We start from the raw sequence: 26168 nt of genomic DNA, 5'->3' as shown, positions 1-26168 counted from the left end.
CTACATACGTCACTTACAAAGATTAGCAATAGGGTAAAAGATAAAAAACTTCAAAACAATTCATGCCTCCATGGAAATGAAAGTCATAGGCGGTAGGTAGGCAGAGTTAAGTTGACTTAAGTTGTCCAAAGTTGAAGTATGCTTAGTACACTTTAAATTGTACTTTAATACAATTTAAATACTATTAAAAGACACTAAGCACAAAATTAGTTGTTCTAAAATGTCACACTTTTATGACATTTTCCTAAGTGAACTTGAAGTATACTCATAATTAGTCTGACTTAAAGTACGCTCAAGTATGTTAAAATTTAACATACTTAGTACATACATTTTTCACCAGGGTATGACTAGATAACAAGGTGATAAATAAATTTTAACTAAGAAAAAAAAACAATTGAGAGAGAAGTAGATCAGTTATGCTTGACTTTGACAAACTTAACAAATAGATGTGATGTGGAATAAGGTGTGTTTTGATTCAGCTTAAAAATAAAAAAGGCGACCTACACACAAAGTGACAGATCATCAGTAAAGCAGGTGTTTAAATTAGCTCATCAACCACCGCTGTGTTAGCGTGGCTAATAGCAGCGGTGGCTAATCTACCACAGGGATCACTTATTAATAATAGTAAAATACACATCAAGTCTAAAAGCATAAAACTGTAAGAAACTGAATGTTCTGCTCTATGTGGGGGAAATGCTTGAGTGTTTTTAGTGCTGAATCCTGATACATAAAGTTGCGTTGTTGTCAGTTGCTATGGCAACGAGTTTACAGAGAGCGAGAAAAAAGAGCGAGAGAAAAAAAAAGAATGGTTTTGAGTTATTTTTCCTATCGCATAGCATTAAATGAATCCTACCTACATCTCCAGGTTTCACTGTAACGGACCAGTTCTACCGGCTATGAACGGCATGTAAAGAACAGTCTCATTAGGCGGTGAAATAAATTTGTGGAACAACCTTTTGTGGCAATAGTTCTATAACATGTTTCGCAAATTACCTAATTTTGTTCGACATCCTCCATATATCACTGCCAAATTATTGATTCAGCGCTGTTTCTCTTCAGAACTAAACGAGTTCATCTGATTCCTCTTCAGGTACTGTCTCATTCAGCCGCTCGCCTCAAACTCTCGCTGTCGCCATATTGTTTGTTTTCTCCGTGCAGCATGATTGGGAAAAAATTTTCAGGTTGGGTGGGAGGGGAGGGACTAGTGATGCATTCACAGAGTGTCGGATAAACCACACTCGCAGTGAATTTTGACGGCGAATGTTTATTATTTAAACGACAATTTAAGCTCGATGGTTGCGATATAGCCATTTTAACTATCGTAAATTGAAAATATCGCGATGTACTCGATACATCGCCCAGCCCTAGAACACAAGAATCAGAAATCCTGAGATCGAAATTCAAATCCTTGGCAACTGCTTCAAGGAAATGAATATGAATATGTATATGGGCAGCCCTCTTTCCCACTACACCATGCACTACCACATCGCCTAAACTGAAATATAATATCGAGAACTTACAGGTAGTGAGAAATTCAACAGTGGTGTTTTATTTGTGCTTTTTCTAAAGAAAAGCACAAGTTCAACAAACAGGCTTTAGAAAAAACCGGTGAAAAAAATATTTATAAGAATGACTGATACACGAAAAGAGGGAGCAAAGTATGACAAAAGATGAGTTACCAACAACAACTCAGCAACAGGAAGAAAATGGAAAATAGTTGACAGAAAGAAACGGCGCATTTTTCTTAGTGCCAAAATAAACCAGGACCAAATGTCTACAAAGAGAAAGAATAACCATACATTAACTTCTTAAAGTACAAGACAAAAACCCAGAGGAAAACATCTGGAATTCATGAACTACAATCCCTCTCTCTATAGATTATCATGAATTAATGCAGTATTTGCTTTAAGATATCGTCTTATTATTTACCTGGCCATGTCAACATAATTCGTACGGCAGAATTTCTGAGCTTCTGTCCAGTTTAGTGAAATGTTACTCAAAACATAGGATGGTGATCCACCTACTGTACCTGTAAATATATACACAAAAAGTAGAATAAGAAAACCAAAAGAAAATAATAATAATCTTTCAAATATATAACTGCAATATACAGTATATATATATATATATATATATATATATATATATATATATATATATATATATATATATATATATATATATATATATATAAAACACTCTTACCATTATAGCACACAAATTGCATTGTCTCTGTGCACCCAATATCATCCCATTGGCCCACAGAGAGATAACTATAACCGTAAACACCAACACAATGCTGTTGTCCAAAATTATTATCAGGTTGGCCAGGTCCCCAGTTCCTAAATGAATATTCTCCAGGACCGTAGAAGCTGCTGTCATTTAGGGACCATTTCCAGCTGTTTATTGTGTCATCATAAAGACCTATCCAGGCCTTGCCTAAATAAATAATAAAACAAAGTTTATTACATTAAAAAGCTGCAGTGAAGCATGTTTATACTCATATGATAAAACTTTCACTGATATGAAAACATAATATAAGGTAGTTTTATTTATTTAGCACATTTTCAGCAACAAGGCAATTCAAAGTGCTTGAAATGTGGAGTTTGTGAGTATACATGTGTTGTTGACTCATTTTCAAATTAAAAACCCACCTGTATTATTGGAGGTGGTCCTTAAAAAATCATCAACATCAGCTGTGCTTTCAATGGTGGCCAGATCAGTGTAGTCCCGTCTGCAGACGCTCTGAGCTTCTGTCCAATTAAGTGAAGTATTCACAAAGTAGTACTGATGGCTTTGGGCACAGGCAACACTGAGCAGGGCGCCTGAAATAAAACCAACTAAACTTTAACAGCATTGCATTACAGGCATTGCATTCATCTTCCTTATTTATTCCAAGTGTTCTTTCTGTGGAAAATGTCAGCAAAAATAGTGATTTAAAGCATTTAATTATTATTAGTGTATCCAAATGACAAGATGTGGAGAGTTAAGTTTTCTTCAGCGAGAATCACTGACAATGTTGACATTCAGATCTACAATTTGTTTATCCTAAAACCTTTCTAGAATTTGTTTTAATGCAATATCCATGATTTGTGTAGTTTAAAAGGATTTATATTTATTGAACTTGGTAAACATGAAGGAACCACAAAGTAACCTTCATAGCTGGTTTGCAGTGTTATAGTCAAGACAATCTAAACCGAGATCAAGTCAAGACCAAGACCAGTGTGCATTGAGACCAAGACAAGACCAGGACTTACAGGGTCAAAGAGAAAGTCGAGACTAAGACAGAGGGAAGTCGAGATCAAGTCAAGACCAAGAACAGCGCCCCGTACTACATGACAACCAAAGTCACATAGCAATGACACAGACCAACAGCATCTACACATATAACTTCTACTTATTTTTGACACAAATGGAATCCCATAGTTTTGGAACAAAACTACTAACAGTCAAAATTTGCAAAAATTATTAAAACATTATTTTTTTTATCTAAAACAAAAGAATGTATACAATTAGAACTAGATATTTACATACAATGTATTACAAATCTTTTTTTTTTAAATGCCAGAATAATGAAAGAGAAAGAGTTTTTTGTAGTTGTCTCCAAGTTAACTAAGACTACTGTAATGTTAAACTATTAGAGAAACCTCAGCTGAGGATGCTTTATAACTTTAACATTTGTAAACCAATGTTAGTGTTATAAGGAGGTAAACCTGTGAATGTATTTTAAACACACTACTTATTTAAGTGACATCCTGGAAAAATGGAAACAAGTCGGTCAAAATCAGAGGAACAGAAGAAACAAATCTGGTTCATCTGGTAAAATTTCCAGACGCCTGAACGTGCTAATGACATATTCAGTTTATTGACTCAATTTAACAGACACATTGTGCCATTATAATCAACTTACAAACACATTGTCTTATCACACTTAACACAAATCATAACTGCAAGATAAAACTGTGTGAATCAGGTCTCTGAAGAAGCTTTTAAGTGTTACACATTTGTGTTTACACAAATGTGTAACACAAATTTTTAACACAACTTGATTTTAACTTTTGCCTTACATTTCCTCTCTGTCTCAGTTTCTCATTGTGAAAAAATTACTAAAAGAAAAAAGATTATTAGAAGCCAGAATAAGATACCAACCTGTGAGCCCAAACAGGATGAGCCTGAAATCCATCAGTAAAAGCTTGAGAAAAAATAAAGTATCCAGATAATATCTACTAAATCCAAACACTATGAATGCATTTCACAACTTATACAAGCTAATAACCTAAAAACTGCAAAGCACACCTTAACAAAATCTTGAGAAGTACTGCATGTTTATAGGCATTTGAGGTGGGTGTGGCAATCAGTTACCAGCATCTGACAGTACAGGAATGAGGATGAGCAGTTTTTAAAAAAAAGATATCAGGCAACAAAGCAGAGAAATGTCATTTTATGCACCAGTATTTAACAACACTAGAGTTCATAGAAATTCACTTTGCATTAAGGCTTTTTTTAAAAATTAAAAGTCTATTGCCAATATTATAATTTGTGAGACTAAAAAGTCATGTAAGCAGGTCGTCAGCAGCACAGGAGCAGCAGAGGAGATTGTACTCTGAGTGTTTTCACTCAATGTCAAACTTCTAGTAAAAGTCAGAGTCCAGTCATCTGTAGAAATATTCAGATTATTTTGCAGCTTTCTGGGTCTATCAGAGGTGAACAAGAAACTTTGTGCAAAATTGGCAAAATGCTTAAATCCATGATGTGAGAACAATCTTGAAGAAAACAAAATAAATTGGGTCATTATGAACTGTAGAAAAGACAAAAAAGGTCAAACATTTTTACCATGAGTAAAATTTAAATATCTTTGTGTTAAACTGGATTAGAGGCTGGATTGTTGGGCTCATCTGCTACTACAAAGCCAGAGTGCCAACCTTGAGCATGTTGGAGCATAAATATGATTCAAAGATAAATATGATAAAAAGAACATCTCTTTAAATAAACCCACAAACCTCTTCTTATCACAAGATTTAATTTACCAAAATAATGTCTGGTGAAACTGTTTCATTTGTTGCAGTGAAATAGTTGGAAGATACAAACAGAAAGCTAAAGAAGCTGGAAGGACAGAACACATATTTTATTTAGAGGCTTAGAAAATCTATAGAAGATAATTAAAATTAGTTTAAAATAACAGAGAAGAGTAATAACACTAACATGCACTGAACAATTAAGTCTAATGTAACCAGGTAATCAACTTGGAACAGCAAATTTAATAATGATTTAAACAGAGAAAGAAACAGATGAGTATTGTCTTAACAATGACGTATCTCTGAAAATCCAAATAAAGTATTGTTTTTCCACAATAAAGCTCTGTAAAATGTAAAAGAAAGAAAACTATAGTGAAACAGAAAACAGACACATTAACAAACAAAAAGGTACATTTTATATTAATCTTTAAATCATCCATGGCTTTGTGAACAAGCAAGCTGACATAGTCAGAGTCAATCTGTGCAGATTATCTCAGCATAGATCTGAGTTTAGCCAGCATTTCCTTGTTTTTCACACTGAACTTTCTGACAAACTACATTCTTCATTTAAACAAACAAAACTTTTTTTACTGAATACCAATCTGCCCTTTAGAAAAAGCAAAGGTTTGTTTTGTGAGGGTAAAATAAAAATATTTTACCCTCATGTGGTTTTCAAACGTTCTACATTTGTAGAACTTGGGAAAATAATTTCCATAGAGGCACAGACATAATCTAAGAGGCCATCAATAAATGGTCTCTCGTCCTACAACACTGTTGGTTTGTTCATCTCCAGACCTACAGGGCCAGTGTTGTGGCACTAATACACCTGAGTGAAAAGCTTAATGACCTCCTCAATAAGAGAAACTCTGGCAAATAATTATTAAGATTTTTGCAGATCAGCTTCCCTGGAGGACATACGTCATAGTTCCTATATGATTTCACCAATAAAGCTGTTTTGAGCAAAATTACTAACAGTCAAAATGTGCAAAAATCATTAAAACATTTTTCTTTAATTTAAAACCAAAGAATGTATAGAATTAGATCTAGATATTTACATACAATGTATTACAAATCTTTTTTTAATTCCAGAATAATGAAAGAGAAATAGTTTTTTGTAGTTGTCTCCAAGTTAACTAACTTTAACATTTGTAAATCAATGTTAGAGTTATAAAGAGGTAAACCTGTGAATGTATTTTAAACACACTACTTACTTAAGTGACATCCTGGAGAAATGGAAACCAGTTAGTAAAAATCAGAGGAACAGAAGAAACAAATCTGGTTCATCTGGTAAAATTTCCAAATGAACCAGTGCTAATTACATATTCAGTTTATTCACTCAATTAACAGACACATTGGGTCATTATAATGAACTTACAAACACATTGTCTTATCACACAATCTTGAGAAGTACTGCATGTTTTTATTTGATGTGGGTGGGCAGTCAGTTACCAGCAATCAGTTACCAGCATCTGACAGAACAGGAATGAGGATGAGCATAGTTTTAAATCAAAAGATATCAGGCAACAAAACAGAGAAATGTCATTTTATGCACCAGTATTTAACAACACCAGAGTTCATAGAAATTCACTTTGCATTAAGGCTTTTTTTTTTAAATTAAAAGTCTATTGCCAATATTATAATTTGTGAGACTAAAAAGTCATGTAAGCAGGTCATCAGCAGCACAGGAGCAGCAGAGGAGATTGTACTCTGAGTGTTTTCACTCAATGTCAAACTTCTAGTAAAAGTCAGAATCCAGTCATCTGTAGAAATATTCAGATTATTTTGCAGCTTTCTGGGTCTATCAGAGGTGAACAAGAAACTTTGTGCAAAATTGGCAAAATGCTTAAATCAGTGGTGTGAGAACAATCTTGAAGAAAACAAAATAAATTGGGTCATTATGAATTGTAGAAAAGACAAAAATAGTCAAACATTTTTTTATCATGAGAAACATTTAAATATCTTGGAGTCATACTGGATTAGAGGCTGGATTGTTGGGCTCATCTGCTACTACAAAGCCAGAGTGCCAACCTTGAGCATGTTGGAGCATAAATATGATTCAAAGATAAATATGATAAAAAGAACATCTCTTTAAATAAACCCACAAACCTCTTCTTATCACAAGATATAATTTACCAAAATAATGTCTGGTGAAACTGTTTCATTTGTTGCAGTGAAATAGTTGGAAGATACAAACAGAAAGCTAAAGAAGCTGGAAAGACAGAACACATATTTTATTTAGAGGCTTAGAAAATCTATAGAAGATAGTTAAAATTAGTTTAAAATAACAGAGAAAAGTAATAACACTAACATGCACTGAACAATCAAGTCTAATGTAACCAGGTAATCAACTTGGAACAGCAAATTTAATAATGATTTAAACAGAGAAAGAAACAGATGAGTATTGTCTTAACAATGACGTATCTCTGAAAATCCAAATAAAGTATTGTTTTTCCACAATAAAGCTCTGTAAAATGTAAAAGAAAGAAAACTATAGTGAAACAGAAAACAGACACATTAACAAACAAAAAGGTACATTTTATATTAATCTTTAAATCATCCATGGCTTTGTGAACAAGCAAGCTGACATAGTCAGAGTCAATCTGTGCAGATTATCTCAGCATAGATCTGAGTTTAGCCAGCATTTCCTTGTTTTTCACACTGAACTTTCTGACAAACTACATTCTTCATTTAAACAAACAAAACTTTTTTTCACTCACTTGAGTACCAATTGGCCCTTTAGAAAAAGCAGAGGTTTGTTTTGTGAGGGTAAAATAAAAATATTTCACCCTCATGTGGTTTTCAAACGTTCTACATTTGTAGAACTTGGGAAAATAATTTCCATAGAGGCACAGACATAATCTAAGAGGCCATCAAAAAATGGTCTCTAGTCCTACAACACTATTGGTTTGTTCATCTCCAGACCTACAGGGCCAGTGTTGTGGCACTAATACACCTGAGTGAAAAGCTTAATGACCTCCATAGAGGCACAGACACAATCTAAAAGGTAGAAAATCAATCATTACTTGATCATATTTATGCGTCAGTAGCAATAAAAAATCTCTGGCAAAGACAGACATGGAGTGAGGCAGATCTTCACAACAAGATCTGAATCTATTCTACATATTCCTCCAATCTTTCTGTCTGTCTAATTATTGCAACTGTTTTCATGTCATCCATTGTATAAAACATACAACTGATGCTCTTTTTTCAGGATGTTGTTTGCAATTTTATAGGTGTACTGAAAAAGTGGAGAGACCAAAAAGTCCATCCTGGAATAAATTGCTAATTAACAGAAGTAGTTTTATAGTTCTGTCTTGACAAATTTGCAGAGTTTTTTAGATTCCTTATTATCATAAATCTAATAAATCCTTTTTACAGAATCGCTCACTGTGAGAAACTCTTTAACTTCAAACAGTTTGCATCAAATCTTTGTATTAAAATATATTCAAATTATTTTTATTTACCTTGACTGACATTTCTATATTAGAGATGTTATAAACAAATGTTGGTTTTATTTCTGTTTTCACACTGAGCTTAGTTTTGGTTTGATCACTGAGTTTACTTTAGTGGTCCTATTATTAATTATTTGCAATTAAATCATATTCTAAGGCATAAAGTTAATAGTGTTTCAAATGTGTGCCATCTGTTCTTCAGAGTAATAGAATAAGGAACAGAAACACAAAGACACATTTTGCACATTTGGTTATGCTAAATCTGTCATGAGTTCAGTTGTTTGTGAGGCATTACTTCTAAGAACCAGAGGTGACAATAATACACTGAAAGGGTTGAGTAACAGGAAATATCTGTTTAAAACGGGTTCTGAGTATAGCTTCGGCTTCAAAATAGTTTTAAAGAACTCTCATTACCTCATACTACCTGGCTGTCACATAGTTTGGTTCACTGTCAGGACGAAAATACTGATCTCTGTGTCACTGAAACCTGTGGTAAATACCTACACCGCCACCTGGTGGTGGGTGATCAGAATAACACATTCACGTAATGGCCAGGGGAGCAAAATGGAGTCACACTGACTTAAGTTTTGCTTCTTCATACTTTTTCTTTGTGCATATCATCACATACCTAAGTTTTTGTTTTCATATTTTTTCAAGCTTCTGCATCTAGCTTTCAGTATTTCGTCTAACATATTTTTTTCAATAAAAAGTAACCAATTCATTGATCCCTAAAACTGTATTTAGAGGCAACATAATTATAGAAAAAATAAATGCAAATGATTAATAAAAATACAAGAAATTCTTAATTCAGTTCTTGGTAAAAAAAAAAAAAAAAAAGATTAAAATATCTCACAAAAGAAAAGAAAATCAGTAAAATGACAACATTCCAGAATTTAGAAATTGGTACATAAAATAAACCTTATGTTACTTTAGGGAAAGGAAACGATGTTACAGATGAATTATCCAGAATTTGATGTCCCGGTGATTTCATGGTTTGGAAGAAACGATTTTAAAGTGAATGTAGACGGAACAAGTGAATTTGGAGTGAATGTTCAGACAACATTAAAATTCAACATTCGAATGTTTAAATGTCAAACATTCAACTTTCACTTGCGAGCTGGGTAAGGTAAGGTCATTTTATTAATATCGCACATTTTCAGCAACAAGGCAATTCAAAGTGCTTTACATGAATTAGAAAGAAATATAAGCAAAATAACAAATTAAAGGAAGAGCAAAAGGAGAAAAAGTATAAGAGCTACTTATTAGTTCCCCATGTTTAAGAATAAATGGTCCATAATTAATAAACTAGTAGAGTTGTTTCTCAGGTTTCTTGTTCTGATAAAGTTGATATGAGCCCTAATTCACCCCATTTACCCACAGATTACATTTTAAAATGTTTGAGAGAGGAATGATTCTTTCTTATTTTCATCTAAATAAGTTTAGTTTATTCATATATTCAAGTTAATTCTTCCCAATACCTATTTACAACATTTGTTTCTCCCCATTACCACGATGATTTTTTGCATTTATATGATTGTAAAGCTGTATTTAAACGTTTAATGACCAGGGAAGCAACATGGAGTCACACTGAACAAAGTTTTACTTTTTTATGCTTTTGCTTTGTTTTGCTTGCCAACCTAGATGTGTGCATACCATCACACACCTAGGTTTTTTTTCTTCATGTTTTTTCAAGCTTTTGCATCTAGATTTCAATATGTCCCCCAAAATATTTTTTTCAATACAAGTAAACAATTCATAGATCCCCAAAACATTATTTAAAGGCAAAAAACAGAAGAATGCACATATATGATTTATGAAAATACAAGAAAACCTTAACTCAGTTCTTAATCAACAAAAAGAGATTAAAATATTACCCAAAGGGAAATCAATTCTGTAAAACAACATTACAATTGAAATTAGTACATAAAATAAACCTCATGGAAAGGAAACAATGTTACAGATGAATTATCCAGAATTTGATTCCCTCGGTGACTTCATGGTTTGGAGGAAATGATTTTCAGAGTAATGTGTGGCGGCAGATTATTTTCTCTGAGGAGCTGGATTGAAAAATAAATGTATGAGTCAAAGGTTAAAAAAGACACAAATAGACATAAAAATGTAAATAGATATTAGCTTACCTCTATCAAAGCGTCTTCCATCTCTGATTTTGTCATTTCTTCTAGAAGCTCCAACTTCAAATCCAATCCAAAAACATAATCTGTTGACAAAAAAATTAGACATGTATAATTCACAAAAATAAGATAAATCTATTAAATTGCAGATTATTAAAGAATAATGTGATAACTGTTTCAAATTAAGTATAAATATTTGAAACATCTACATTTTTATATGATACAAAAGTAATTATCCTAAGAAAAAAAGAAAAACTAAAGAATTTTATTTACTCACTTGGACCTGTTTGTTGGTCAATGAAGTTTTGTTGACATGAAAAGAAAAAAAACATATTGGGTTGATTTTATTTTCTATCATTAATTTTTTGTAATTAACTAGTCAAGGAACAACAACAACAGTAAGACATAAGAAATACAGGTGCTACAAAAGACTTGGGCCAACTTTTATATCTTGAAAGATAATTCACAAAGTGCTGCAGTTAAATTCAAGCCATTAAACAACAGAAACTTTGAGTTTATGGAAAAAATAATGTAACTTAATGCAAACCATGAAGTATGCAACAGATTTGAGTATCTTACCAGTAGCCTCAAATATGCTGACTCCACTGCTTCTGACATTTTCAAACACAGAGAAAAGAGTGAATGTGTAGTTTGTACGAGGGGTCAGAGATGTGACAGTGTAGGTCACTGGTCCATATCCATCTGGTGCACCGATGAATGTCTCTGTGTCGTTAAACTGCAGAACAAAGTTGATGTTGCTGCCGACTTTATTCCACCGCAGAGTGATGCTGCTCTTATCTTGTTCTGATGCTCTGAAGCCTTTTGCATTTAATGGCGCTGAAACAAACAAACAATATTGTGATGGTTAAGATATGTGTCCCACAATCTTAAGCCAAATAATTCTACTAGGAACAAATCCAAATCAAGCAACAATATTTTATCAATTTCTAATATTAGAAGCAGAATCTGGTGAAGTAAAACAAAAGATTAGGGTTAGTTAAAGTAAAGGTTAGAGAGCAGTAGATTTTGAGATTTGCTGTCTGAATGAAGAGAGTTTGATTCACCTTTTTCAGGTTTTATTGGCTCTAGTTTCTTTTATTTCAAAATGATTAGACAGGAAAGCAGGTAATGAGAGAAGGGGAAAACATGCAGCAAGGGTCATCCATTCTTAATTTCCTCCATCACTAAAAGACACTGAAGAGGGTTAAAATGTACTTTTTACCCTTGCACAAATTGATGTTCTGGCTCATAGTGTTATTTTCTCATTGCATGTAGCATTAGACAATGTGTAAAAAAGAAAACCCCCCCACTAGTGTTTTCATTCCTTAGACCTTGTGCCCATAAAATAAGGCATTTATTCACAGCAGCTTGGTTCCATGATTTAATTTAAAGTTGCATATTTTAAAACACAACTCTTGGAATTTGGAGAGAAAATGTCATTCTATGCGTCTACAAACGAACAAACTTAATCTGAAAAAATAGATTACTTTTGTTGTTTCGCCAATCAGAAACATCGTACCTTTCATTGTTAATGGAAGACAATAAAAATAGTCTGAGGTTTTGTTTCAGCACAGTTGTCAAACTTACACCATTAATACTTCCAGTTAACGCTGACTGGATAAATCTTGTAGCTTTAGAAAGAGTCCAAAAATTTTATTGATCTCAGGGTAAAGTATGTTTTCCCATAAATTTGAGGTTTGGGTTTATTTTTAAGTGTGACGTTTGCAGGTTTGGATCATTGATGGTTCAATCTGATTTAGAAGATTTTGGAGGAATTTTTTTTTCCTTGGTTGTTAATAAATAAATGAATGTACTTTATATTCATACCAGTGACAGCAGTAAGTTGTACTCCACTGCTTCTGACGTTCTCAAACACAGAGAAGAGACTGAATGAGTATCTGGTTCCAGCAGCTAGAGATGAGATGGTGTGAGTTACTGGTCCATCTCCATCTGGTGCTCTGATGAACGTCTCTCTGCCATTAAACTGGAGAACAAAGCTGGTGTTGTCATTGATTTTATTCCACTGCAGAGTGATGCTGGTCTCATCTTGGTCTGATGGCCTGAAGCCTTCTGCATTTTGAGGTGCTGAGCCAAAAGAGTTAAAAAAGGTCAATTCATTTCTTCAAAACCTTTATACTGAAAAATGTAGCATTTAAAAACAATATTGGGATGATGATACAACAAACTCAATGTGCACCTTTAAATCTCAGATCTAACATGTTTAAAAAAGGTTCATTTGGAGAAAAAAACTATTCCTAGTGATCAAGCATTCTTTCATTTATCTTACCAGTAGCTGCTGCAATGCTGATTCCACTGCTGGTAAAATTTTCAAGCACAGAAATTAGAGTGAATGTGTATTTAGTTCCAGCAGAGAGAAAAGAGACGGTGTGAGTTACTGGTCCATATCCATCTGGTGCTCTGATCAATGTCTCTGTGCCGTTAAACTGGAAAACAAAGCTGATGATGTTGTTGAATTTTTCCCATTGCAGAGTGATGCTGCTCTCATCTTGTGACCATGGTCTGAAGCTTTGTGCATTTGAAGGAACTGGGAGAATAAAAACGGCAGGGAAAATGATAAAAGAAAATATATGTGCCATTTCATAACTTCTAATATGTCTAAATTAACTTATTAAAATTAGAACTTATTACAATAAAAAAATTGTCTTAAGCATATATAAACTGTATATATAAAAACCCCAGATACTTGCTTATCCACTGAAGAGAAGAAGTTTCATAGTCCCTGTGCTTTGTTCTCTCATTAAATATTTAAACTCTCATTAAAAACTAACCAGAGGGAAGAATTTAAATTCATAATTGACTTAGATTTTTATTTGCAAACAACTGTGTTGTTTCCTACTTAGAACTGTAACATGACATAATTAAAAGTGCAATAAACTTAAATATTAAAAATTAAAAATGGATGATTAATTTAATGACATATTTATCTTCTTGATATGTGATGTAACCTTGTTGTGCTTTGAGGAGCTTAGAACAGAATTTCTCTAACACTTAAAAAATGTTCTGATAATCACACAAAAATATAATTTATATTTGATCTTTGTTTCTTGCCTGCAACTCTTTAAATACCAATTTATTGGTAGAGTTCTTTGTATCTCAACACAAACATTAATGTGCAAGAGATGAAAAGTTGAAGTTTTATATATTAGATTTCCAGTATCTTACCAGTGACAGCAGTAATACTGACTCCACTGCTTCTGACGTTCTCAATCACAGAGAAGAGAGTGAATGTGTATCTAGTTCCAGCAGTGAGAAAAGAGACTGTGTGGATCACTGGTCCATCTCCATCTGGTGCTCTGATGAATGTCTCTCTGCCGTCATACTGGAGAACAAAGTTGGTGCTGTTGTTGATTTTATTCCACTGCAGAGTGATGCTGCTCTCATCTTGTCCTGACTTCATAAATCCTTCTGCATTTGGAGGAGCTGAATTTTAAAAAAAGGAGATGTTCAGTTCAGGTTTTTGCATTTGCGTTTTCATGTATATCTATGAGTAGCCAGTATCTTAATTGTAGCTAGAAATTGTAGTAATGTTATGTACATTTTAAGCATTATTGATCTTTCCATTGCATCTTTTCACTTTCAAAACCACATCATGTTGCTTCAAAAAATCTATTTAATTTGGCTAGATATCGACATCATTCAAATCAACTAAACATAGTGGCTCAGGATGCACAATAATCAGAATTTGAATCCATTAAGCTGACTGCTATTGGTGCAGAAAAGCACCAAAAGCTTCTCTGCATTCTGTTTTCCATTGTATTTTCCAGGGATGAGGGTTAAGGGGTTTTTACTACCAATTGAAAACAAGAAGTGCTCTGATTGTTCAGGGTACTCGTGAAACAATGTGAGCTTTTCATGAGGAATCATAAGCATTTGCTCCTGAGTTTCTGTTAGAACTGATGACTAACAGAGAAGTTGGTCATAGTTTGGAATCTATAAGTTTTGTCTCAGTACCTAGTACATACACAAGAAGCACTAAAAAAGAGGAGAAATCAAACCATTTTTTTACAGTCTGTAGGCTTTCAGATATGATAAGATAAATTTGTTTTTCTTAAAATATCAAAGGAGATGATGGTGTGAAAAGTTACTTTGTGCAGTGAAATATCTTACCAGTGACAGCTGACAGTTGCTCTCCACTGTTTCTCACATTTCCAAACACAGAGAAAAGAGTGAATGTGTATTCGGTTCCAGCAGTCAGAGATGAGACTGTGTAAGTTACTGGTCCATCTGCATCTGGTGCACTGATGTTTGTCTCTGTGCCGTTGAACTGGAGAACAAAGCTGGTGGTGTTGTTGATTTTATTCCACTGCAAAGTTATACTGGTCTCATTTTGTGTCAATACTCTGAAGGGTTGAGGTTCTAACACACACAGACACAATATATATTCCAATATAAGCATTAGTTTTATCAGACATAAAATGTATGTTTCACATTGGGTTTGGTTAAGGAAATAACTACAATTTATAAAAATGAGTGAATTGCGGTCTGTTTGTGTGTGTGTGTGCATCTGCATATACATATTTAAATTGCCTCGTAATTAGGATAATTCTGAATTTTTTGTAAATTATGACAACAATACCTGCACAATATGCCAGCCAACATGTAGACGGCTGTTGAAGTTTGTAGACGTAGTATCCATAACAAAGTTTGATCTGGATGGTGTGTGAGGGAAAAAGGCAGCAGGAACCTGACCAAGCATTACACACAGTGCGGGTTACAATTTCATTAAGCTGGACTGGATGATTGCCGTTTATCCACAAAGGAGCATAAGTTCCACATCTTCGTTCTGCTACACATTTCTCTGGTATCTGAGCGCTGGTCTGACCCAAATAAAAGCGATACCAACCACTCCAGGCAATGTACATGTCACAGTTTATAGATGAATAGTAGTCAACTGTATTCTCTGTTGAACGCCATGCATCGTTCAGTACAGTGTAGGTGTCACAGGGGTCAAGGCATTGAACAACTCCATTGGTGGTGATGCAGTCTGTGCCTGAAGCACAACATCGACAGCCGGTACAAGGATCGTCAAATAGAATATGTGGGACAAAACAGAGGATAAACATTATAAGTCTAAAGACACAAAATACTTTTATTTCGACTTACTGTCAGATTTTGAGTTAATGAGGGTGAACAGGTTTTCCAGCACCTTTAGTGAGGATATCACTAAAGATGCAGAGGAAATCATAAAAAAATAAAAAATCACACCTCACTATGAGTTAAATAAACATTAGCTTTAAGTCTTTTTTTAAACAGATTTTTAGTAGACATGGTACAACTAATAAATAAAATAATATCTTTTAAATCCTTTTCATCAGTAAATCTACCTGTGACAGCCTGACGGCTACATGTTGCTTTCCATTTACAGTCGCTCTCTCTACATGGACTAAACAAATCCTACTCAGGACAAAGAACAGAAACATCTCACATTCCCTTTATGATTGAAAATGTTGATCCTATTAGGAAATTTAATGACCACTAAATATGTTTCTTTATTTTGTTGACCTTCAGATGAGACTCTTTAATTAGTTGCTACATAGCAAATTTTTGAGTAATTTCTTAAGGCCTTAACAGTCTTTGAACAGAAAACTGGGTTATGAAAAATGGGGAAAGACATGTGATAATGGTCATCAGACCAGGACTTGAACCTGTGACAGTTGTGCTTTACCCCTGGACTACTGAGTCTTTTAAATTTTTATATAGCAGATGGCTCTTGTTCAATAACCAACCAACGGACGGCAGACTAACAGACGTTAGAATTTCAACGTTAAAAAAGTCTCCCTTTCTTAATGAAATGTAAAGTCTTACCAGTAAATGCAGTAATACTGACTCCACTGCTCCTGACGTTGTCAAGAACAGAGAAGAGAGTGAATGTGTATCTAGTTCCAGCAGTGAGAAAAGAGACTGTGTGGATCACTGGTCCATCTCCATCTGGTGCTCTGATGTTTGTCTCTCTGCCGTCATACTGGAGAACAAAGTTGGTGCTTTTGTTGATTTTATTCCACTGCAGAGTGATGCTGCTCTCATCCTGTGCTGAAGCTGTAAATCCTTCTGCATTTCTAGGAGCTGATTTAAAAAAAAAAAAAGAGATGTTCAGTTCAGGTTTTTGCAGTTGGGTTTTCATGTATATCTATGAGTAACCAGTATCTTAATTGTAGCTTACAAAAAACAAGTCCGGGTCAATTAAACAAGCAACGAGCAAAAGGAATATAGGATGTATCAGCGTTATGTACTTTTTAAACAGTAATGATCTTTCCATTGCATCTTTCCACTTTCAAAACCACATCATGTTGCTTCAAACTATCTATATAAACTGTGCAGATATCGACATCATTCAAGTCTATTTAACATAGTGGCTCAGGATGCACAATAATCAGAATTTGAATCCCCTAAGCTGACTGCTATTGGTGCAGAAAAGCACCAAAAGCAGTCCTTTAGACTTTCCTGTGTCTAAAGTTGAGCTTAGTCATCTGAAGAGAAGAAAGCGTCATTAAGTTCTTTATACTGGGATCTCATAGTCATAGTTTCTATTTCACAAGCAATGGTCAAAGCATAGAAAGACTGAATATTTATTTTAAACCCCTTAACAAGCAGCTAAACGCCTGCATTCTGTATTCCATTGTATTTTCCAGGGATGAGGGTTAAGGGGTTTTTACTACTAATTGAAAACAAGAAGTGCTCTGATTGTTCAGGGTACTGGTGAAACAATGTGAGCTTTTCATGAGGAATCATAAGCATTTGCTCCTGAGTTTCTGTTTGAACTGATGACTAACAGAGAAGTTGGTCATAGTTTGGAATCTATAAGTTTTGTCTCAGTACTTAATACATACACAAAATTCACTAAAAAAGAGGAGAAATCAAACCATTTTTTACAGTCTGTAGGCTTTCAGAAATAAATTAGTTTTTCTTAAAATAGTACCAGTGATGGTGTGAAGTTACTTTGTGCAGTGAAATAACTTACCAGTGACAGCTGTCAGTTGCCCTCCACTGTTTCTTATATTCTCAAACACATAGAAAAGAGTGAATGTGTATCTAGTTCCAGCAGTCAGAGATGTGACTGTGTAAGTTACTGGTCCATCTCCATCTGGTGCACTGATGTTTGTCTCTGTGCCGTTAAACTGGAGAACAAAGCTGGTGTTGTTGTTCATCTTGTTCCACATCAGAGTGATGCTGGTCTCATCTTGTGTCAATACTCTGAAGGGTTGAGGTTCTAACACACACAGACACAATATATATTCCAATTTAAGCATTAGTTTTATCAGACATAAATTTTATATTTCATATTGAATTTTTTTAAAGAAATGACTACAATTTATAAAAACGAGTGATTTGCGGTCTGTGTGTGTGCATCTGCATATACATATTCAAATTTCTTCGTTGTAAAAGGAAAACAGATAATTCTAAATTTTTTGTAAATTATTACAACAGTACCTGCACAATATGCCAGGTTGCATACAGACGGCTGTTGAAGTTTGTAGACGTAATATCCATAACAAAGTTTGATCTGGATGGTGTTTGAGGCAAAATAGAAGCAGGAACCATACCAGGAACCAAACACATTGCGAGTTACAATTTCATTAAGCTGGACTGGATGAGTCCCGTTTATCCACATAGGAGCAGAAGTTCCACATCTGTTTTCTGCCACACATTTCTCTGGTATCTGAGCGCTGGTCTGACCCAAATAAAAGCGATACCAACCACTCCAGGAAATGTACGCGTCACAGTGTATATATGAATAGTCAGTATTCTCTGTTGAACGCCATGTATCGTTCAGTACAGTGTAGGTGTCACAGGGGTCAAGACATTCAATAACTCCATTGGTGGTGATGCAGTCTGTGCCTGAAGCACAACATCGACAGCCGGTACAAGGAGCTTCAAATAGAAAATGTGGGACAAAACAGAGGATAAGCATTATAAGTCTATTCAATCTGGAGAGACTCAGACAGAGATAGGAAGACAATTAGAAGAGTTTATTGACAAACAGAATTTAAAGTCTTTGGCGCTCGGGCCCCGGCTGGGGATAACGGTTATCGCAGCGTTAGCGATAGGCTTCAGGTGAGCATCCCCGATGCTGTTAGGAATGTCATCCCCCAGGGCCCGGCACTGGTGGTGGAGGTTGAAGAAGGGTGCGGGCCTCAGGACCGGGCGAGTGGAGGAGAAGGGGTGGTGGTGGGTTGAGCTCGGCTGGAGAGCGAAGGACACGATGAATGAAGGTCCTTATCAGCTGGGACTTGGTCGATGATTGGACGTGACGTGGCTTGGTCCGGCGTTGATAGGTCGACGATTGTGGGCAGGTCGCTTCAATTAACGGGTCCCGGTGGGGATAAAAGAGTCTTCCAGTTTGAATTTGCGCCTAGGCTTCATAAGACACAAAATACTTTTGTTTTTAATTCGACTTACTGTCAGATTTTGAGTTAATGAGGGTGAAGAGGTTTTCTTGCACCTTTAGTGAGGATATCACTAAAGGTGCAGTCAGAGGAAATCATAAAAAAAAATAAAAAATCACACCTCACTAGGAGTTAAATAAACATTAGCGTTAAGTCTTGGTTTTAGCAGATTTTTAGTAGGCATGATACAACTAATAAATAAAATAATATCTTTTAAATCCTTTTCATCAGTAAATCTACCTGTGACAGCCTGACAGCTACATGTTGCTTTCCATTTACAGTCGCTCTCTCTACATGGACTAAACAAATCCTACTCAGGACAAAGAACAGAAACATCTCGCATTCCCTTTATGTTTGAAAATGTTGATCCTATTAGGAAATTTAATGACCACTAAACATGTTTCTTTACTTTGTTGACCTTCAGATGAGACTCTTTAATTAGTTGCTATATAGCAGATTTTTGAGTAATTTCTTATGGCTATAACAACTTTGAACAGAAACCTGGGTTATGAGAAATGGGGAAGACATGTGGCAATGGTCACCAGACCAGGACTTGAACCTGTGACAGTTGTGCTTTACCCTGCACTACTGAGTCTTTTAAATTTTTATATAGCAGAGGGGTCTTGTTCAATGACCAACCAATGGACTGCAGACTAACAGAATTTTGGTGTTAAAAAAGTTTCCCTTTCTTAATGAAATGTAAAGTCTTACCAGTAAATGCAGTAATACTGACTCCGCTGCTCCTGACATTGTCAAGAACAGAGAAGAGAGTGAATGTATAGTTTGTTCCAGGAGTGAGAGATGAGACTGTGTGAGTCACTGGTCCATCTCCATCTGGTGCATTGATGAATGTTTCCACACCATTAAACTGGAGAACAAAGCTGGTGTTGATGTTGATTTTATTCCACTGCAGAGTGATGCTGCTCTCATTTTGTGATGAAGCTGTAAAGCCTTCTGCATTTGGTGGGACTAAGATAAAGACAATACAAAACGTCACAGCATATTAAACAAGAAGAAAGCATTTTGTTTCACAGCATAGTTGGGGGTTATATATATTTTTGCTTGTTTAACAAAAGCAAAGCCTTCAAAAATGTTTATTGTTTCTGTGTTGCATAATGTAGTGTGCTTAGAGACTGTAGTTGAGGGATCTGCAGAAAATGACACCACAAACATGTGTTGTGTAAAATTATGGATTATTTCTGAAACAGCAAAAATGAGATACATTACTTGGTTTGTAGCAGACAAATGGCAAACTCAGGCTGCAATCTTCATCCGACCATCTTCCAGAGTCACTAAATGATCCAGCAACACACTGATCCCCAGAGGGCTCATTGGGTTCGCCATCCGCCCAGTTTCGAAACAGAGAGGTGCTTCCATCAGACCACAGCTTTTCCCGATACAGTCCAATCCAAACATTGCTGGCACCTATTAGGGTTCTGATGATTTCATTTTCTGTCTGATTTCGTACACTGGCAAGGAAAAACAGTGTTAATAAACAATCATATTAAATACAGGACACAAGGAAAATAATCTGTGTTGGGTTTCCTTTGATTTTTCTTTTTCAAAACCAAAAACAATTATTGTGTTTTTTTTCAGTATTTAGTACCTAAATGAGAAAACAAAACAAAACAAAAAACTTAAAATTGAAAAAATGCAGTGTTTGGTTTTTGCTTCAGCTATTAAATCTAGACTAAAATATACAGCTGTTATTTATAATAAATATGTAAAATGGAGAATATCATCCTTTTTGCTATGATACAGTCTGGGCTTTCTCACTTGGATTCCTTCTAGTAGAATTTCTACCAGGCCAAATTAGCCAACAGAAGAAATTGTGAACAATGATGTTGATTATCTTGCGCTGTTTTAAAATTGTAGTCTGCCTGTAGTTTTAGCAATGGCAGCGGAGAAAGTGAACGAAGCTGTTCAGTCCATGTTGGTCCTTCCTAATACTGAATTAACATTAACAGCCACCTTGTTTTGCTGGACCCTTGTCTCTTCACAATGTATGATGGCTGTTTACAACGGAGACAATTTCCGGTAAGCTTCATAGCAACGAACTGGCACACTACATACGTCACTTACAAAGATTAGCAATAGGGTAAAAGATAAAAAAACTTCAAAAGAATTCACGCCTCCATGGAAATGAAAGTCATAGGCGGTAGGTAGGCAGAGTTAAGTTGACTTAAGTTGTCCAAAAAATGGTAAGTTGAAGAATGCTTAGTACACTTTAAATTGTACTTTAAAACAATTTAAATAGTATTAAAATACACTAAGCACAAAATTTGTTGTTCTAAAATGTCACATTTTTGTGACATTTTCCTAAGTGAACTTGAAGTATACTCATGATTAGTCTGACTTAAAGTAAGCTCAAGTATGTTAAAATTTAACATACTTCGTACATACATTTTTCACCAGGGTATGACTAGATAACAAGGTGATAAATAAATTTTAACTAAGAAAAAAATAACAATTGAGAGAGAAGTAGATAATTTATGCTTGACTTTGACAAACTTAACAAATAGATGTGCTGTGGAATAAGGTGTGTTTTGATTCAGCTTAAAAATAAAAAAAGGCGACCTACACACAAAGTGACAGATCATCAGTAAAGCAGGTGTTTAAATTAGCTCATCAACCACCGCTGTGTTAGCATGGCTAATAGCAGCGGTGGCTAATCTACCACAGGGATCACTTATTAATAATAGTAAAATACACATCAAGTCTAAAAGCATAAAACTGTAAGAAACTGAATGTTCTGCTCTATGTGGGGGAAATGCTTGAGTGGTTTTAGTGCTGAATCCTGATACATAAAGTTGCGTTGTTGTCAGTTGCTATGGCAACGAGTTTACAGAGATCGAGAAAAAAGAGCGAGAGAAAAACAAAAGAATGATTTTGAGTTATTTTTCCTATCGCATAGCATTAAATGAATCCTACCTACATCTCCAGGATTCACTGTAACGGACCAGTTCTACCGGCTATGAACGGCATGTAAAGAACAGTCTCATTAGGCGGTGAAATAAATTTGTGGAACAGCCTTTGGTGGCTATAGCTCTATAACATGTTTCGCAAAATACCTAATTTTGTTCGACATCCTCCATATATCACTGCCAAATTATTGATTCAGCGCTGTTTCTCTTCAGAACTAAACAAATTCATCTGATTCCTCTTCAGTTACTGTCTCATTCAGCCGCTCGCCTCAAACTCTCGCTGTCGCCATATTGTTTGTTTTCTCCGTGCAGCATGATTGGGAAAAAAATTTCAGGTTGGGTGGGAGGGGAGGGACTAGTGATGCATTCACAGAGTGTCGGATAAACCACACTCGCAGTGAATTTTGACGGCGAATGTTTATTATTTAAACGACAATTTAAGCTCGATGGTTGCGATATAGCCATTTTAACTATCGTAAATTGAAAATATCGCGATGTTCTCGATACATCGCCCAGCCCTAGTTGGAACACAAGAATCAGAAATCCTGAGATCGAAATTCAAATCCTTGGCAACTGCTTCAAGGAAATGAATATGAATATGTATATGGGCAGCCCTCTTTCCCACTACACCATGCACTACCACATCGCCTAAACTGAAATATAATATCAAAAACTTACAGGTAGTGAGAAATTCAACAGCGGTGTTTCATTTGTGCTTTTTCTAAAGAAAAGCACAAGTTCAACAAACAGGCTTTAGAAAAAACCGGTGAAAAAAATATTTATAAGAATGACTGATACACGAAAAGAGGGAGCAAAGTATGACAAAAGATGAGTTACCAACAACAACTCAGCAACAGGAAGAAAATGGAAAATAGTTGACAGAAAGAAACGGCGCATTTTTCTTAGTGCCAAAATAAACCAGGACCAAGTGTCTACAAAGAGAAAGAATAACCATACATTAACTTCTTAAAGTACAAGACTAAAACCCAGAGGAAAACATCTGGAATTCATGAACTACAATCCCTCTCTCTATAGATTATCATGAATTAATGCAGTATTTGCTTTAAGATATCGTCTTGTTATTTACCTGGCCAGGTCAACATAATTGGCACGGCAGAATTTCTGAGCTTCTGTCCAGTTTAGTGAAATGTTACTCAAAACATAGGATGGTGATCCACCTACTGTACCTGTAAATATATACACAAAAAGTAGAATAAGAAAACCAAAAGAAAATAATAATAATCTTTCAAATATATAACTGCAATATACAGTATATATATATATATATATATATATATATATATATATATAACACTCTTACCATTATAGCACACAAATTGCATTGTCTCTGTGCACCCAATATCATCCCATTGGCCCAGAGAGAGATAACTAGAACTGTAAAATCTAACACAATGCTGTTGTCCAAAATTATTATCAGGTTGGCCAGGTCCCCAGTCCCTAAATGAATATTCTCCAGGACTGTAGAAGCTGCTGTCATTTAGGGACCATTTCCAGCTGTTTATTGTGTCATCATAAAGACCTATCCAGGCCTTGCCTAAAATAATAAAACAAAGTTTATTACATTAAAAAGCTGCAGTGAAGCATGTTTATACTCATATGATAAAACTTTCACTGATATGAAAACATAATATAAGGTAGTTTTATTTATTTAGCACATTTTCAGCAACAAGGCCATTCAAAGTGCTTGAAATGTGGGGTTTGTGAGTATACATGTGTTGTTCACCCATTTTCAAATTAAAAACCCACCTGTATTATTGGAGGTGGTCCTTAAAAAATCATCAACATCAGCTGAGCTTTCAATGGTGGCCAGATCAGTGTAGTCCCGTCTGCAGACGCTCTGAGCTTCTGTCCAATTAAGTGAAGTATTCACAAAGTAGTACTGATGGCTTTGGGCACAGGCAACACTGAGCAGGGCACCTGAAATAAAACCAATTAAACTTTAACAGCATTGCATTACAGGCATTGCATTCATCTTCCTTATTTATTCCAAGTGTTCTTTCTGTGGAAAATGTTAGCAAAAATAGTGATTTAAAGCATTTAATTATTATTAGTGTATCCAAATGACAAGATGTGGAGAGTTAAGTTTTCTTCAGCGAGAATCACTGACAATGTTGACATTCAGATCTACAATTTGTTTATCCTAAAACCTTTCTAGAATTTGTTTTAATGCAATATCCATGATTTGTGTAGTTTAAAAGGATTTATATTTATTGAACTTGGTAAACATGAAGGAACCACAAAGTAACCTTCATAGCTGGTTTGCAGTGTAATAGTCAAGACAATCTAAACCGAGATCAAGTCAAGACCAAGACCAGTGTGCATTGATACCAAGACAAGACCAGGACTTACAGGGTCAAAGAGAAAGTCGAGACTAAGACAGAGGGAAGTCGAGATCAAGTCAAGACCAAGAACAGCGCCCCGTACTACATGACAACCAAAGTCACATAGCAATGACACAGACCAACAGCATCTACACATATAACTTCTACTTATTTTTGACACAAATGGAATCCCATAGTTTTGGAACAAAACTACTAACAGTCAAAATGTGCAAAAATTATTAAAACATTATTTTTTTTATCTAAAACAAAAGAATGTATACAATTAGAACTAGATATTTACATACAATGTATTACAAATCTTTTTTTTTTAAATGCCAGAATAATGAAAGAGAAATAGTTTTTTTGTAGTTGTCTCCAAGTTAACTAAGACTACTGTAATGTTAAACTATTAGAGAAACCTCAGCTGAGGATGCTTTATAACTTTAACATTTGTAAACCAATGTTAGTGTTATAAGGAGGTAAACCTGTGAATGTATTTTAAACACACTACTTATTTAAGTGACATCCTGGAAAAATGGAAACAAGTCGGTCAAAATCAGAGGAACAGAAGAAACAAATCTGGTTCATCTGGTAAAATTTCCAGACGCCTGAACGTGCTAATGACATATTCAGTTTATTGACTCAATTTAACAGACACATTGTGCCATTATAATCAACTTACAAACACATTGTCTTATCACACTTAACACAAATCATAACTGCAAGATAAAACTGTGTGAATCAGGTCTCTGAAGAAGCTTTTAAGTGTTACACATTTGTGTTAACACAAATGTGTAACACAAATTTTTAACACAACTTGATTTTAACTTTTGCCTTACATTTCCTCTCTGTCTCAGTTTCTCATTGTGAAAAAATAACTAAAAGAAAAAAGATTATTAGAAGCCAGAATAAGATACCAACCTGTGAGCCCAAACAGGATGAGCCTGAAATCCATCAGTAAAAGCTTGAGAAAAAAATAAAGTATCCAGATAATATCTTCTAAATCCAAACACTATGAATGCATTTCACAACTTATACAAGCTAATAACCTAAAAACTGCAAAGCACACCTTAACAAAATCTTGAGAAGTACTGCATGTTTATAGGCATTTGAGGTGGGTGTGGCAAACAGTTACCAGCATCTGACAGTACAGGAATGAGGATGAGCATAATTTGAAAACAAAAGTTGTCAGGCAAGAAAACAAAGAAATGTCGTTTTATGCACCAGTATTTAACAACACCAGAGTTAATAGAAATTCACTTTGCATTAACGTTTTTTTATATCAAAAGTCTATTGCCAATATTATAATTTGTGAGACTAAAAAGTCATGTAAGCAGGTCATCAGCAAGTCGGTGAAAATTAGAGGAACAGAAGAAACAAATCTGGTTCATCTGGTAAAATGTCCAGACGTCTGAAAGTGCAAATCACATATTCAGTTTATTCACTCTATTTAACTGACACATTGGGTCATTATAATCAACTTACAAACAAATTGTCTTATCACACAATCTTAAGAAGTACTGCATGTTTATAGGTATTTGAGGTGGGTCTGGCAATCAGTTACCAGCATCTGACAGTACAAGAATGAGGATGAGCATAGTTTTAAAACAAAAGTTATCAGGCAACAAAGCAGAGAAATGTCATTTTATGCACCAGTATTTAACAACACTAGAGTTCATAGAAATTCACTTTGCATTAAGGCTTTTTTTTTAAATCAAAAGTCTATTGCCAATATTATAATTTGTGAGACTAAAAAGTCATGTAAGCAGGTCATCAGCAGCACAGGAGCAGCAGAGGAGATTGTACTCTGAGTGTTTTCACTCAATGTCAAACTTCTAGTAAAAGTCAGAGTCCAGTCATCTGTAGAAATATTCAGATTATTTTGCAGCTTTCTGGGT

General features: G+C 34.9%; 2 protein-coding genes across 2 annotated transcripts in view; both read right to left on the bottom strand.

Annotated features, from left to right (window-relative positions):
- The window catches only part of LOC102223628, a 56846-nt gene that overhangs the window by 9786 nt on the left and 20892 nt on the right, over positions 1-26168 (bottom strand). The window contains exons 10-25 of the mRNA XM_023346714.1: positions 18049-18456; positions 17579-17827; positions 16426-16683; positions 15197-15610; positions 14728-14976; positions 13783-14040; positions 12887-13144; positions 12427-12684; positions 11179-11436; positions 10877-10882; positions 10606-10685; positions 10468-10524; positions 4150-4243; positions 2655-2825; positions 2206-2439; positions 1930-2029 (exon numbers count right to left, since the gene is read on the bottom strand). Of these exons, the coding sequence (XP_023202482.1) occupies positions 1930-2029; positions 2206-2439; positions 2655-2825; positions 4150-4243; positions 10468-10524; positions 10606-10685; positions 10877-10882; positions 11179-11436; positions 12427-12684; positions 12887-13144; positions 13783-14040; positions 14728-14976; positions 15197-15610; positions 16426-16683; positions 17579-17827; positions 18049-18456 (3352 nt within the window). The remainder of the gene's footprint in view (positions 1-1929; positions 2030-2205; positions 2440-2654; positions 2826-4149; positions 4244-10467; positions 10525-10605; positions 10686-10876; positions 10883-11178; positions 11437-12426; positions 12685-12886; positions 13145-13782; positions 14041-14727; positions 14977-15196; positions 15611-16425; positions 16684-17578; positions 17828-18048; positions 18457-26168) is intronic.
- Positions 18951-25310, bottom strand: LOC111610916 (C-type mannose receptor 2-like). Its single transcript, XM_023346000.1, has 7 exons — positions 25192-25310; positions 23696-23866; positions 23250-23483; positions 23016-23115; positions 20232-20473; positions 19716-19973; positions 18951-18975 (listed from the first exon to the last, which is right to left on the bottom strand). Exons 1-7 carry the CDS (start codon positions 25223-25225, stop codon positions 18971-18973), a joined length of 1044 nt encoding a protein of 347 aa, XP_023201768.1. The 5' UTR covers positions 25226-25310; the 3' UTR covers positions 18951-18970.

The sequence above is a fragment of the Xiphophorus maculatus genome, chromosome 14 (assembly GCF_002775205.1).
Source record: "Xiphophorus maculatus strain JP 163 A chromosome 14, X_maculatus-5.0-male, whole genome shotgun sequence".
In the NCBI taxonomy this organism is placed as follows: Eukaryota; Metazoa; Chordata; class Actinopteri; order Cyprinodontiformes; family Poeciliidae; genus Xiphophorus; species Xiphophorus maculatus.
The sequence above is the reverse complement of the archived record's forward strand: the minus strand, read 5'-3'. Positions and strand labels throughout refer to the sequence as shown.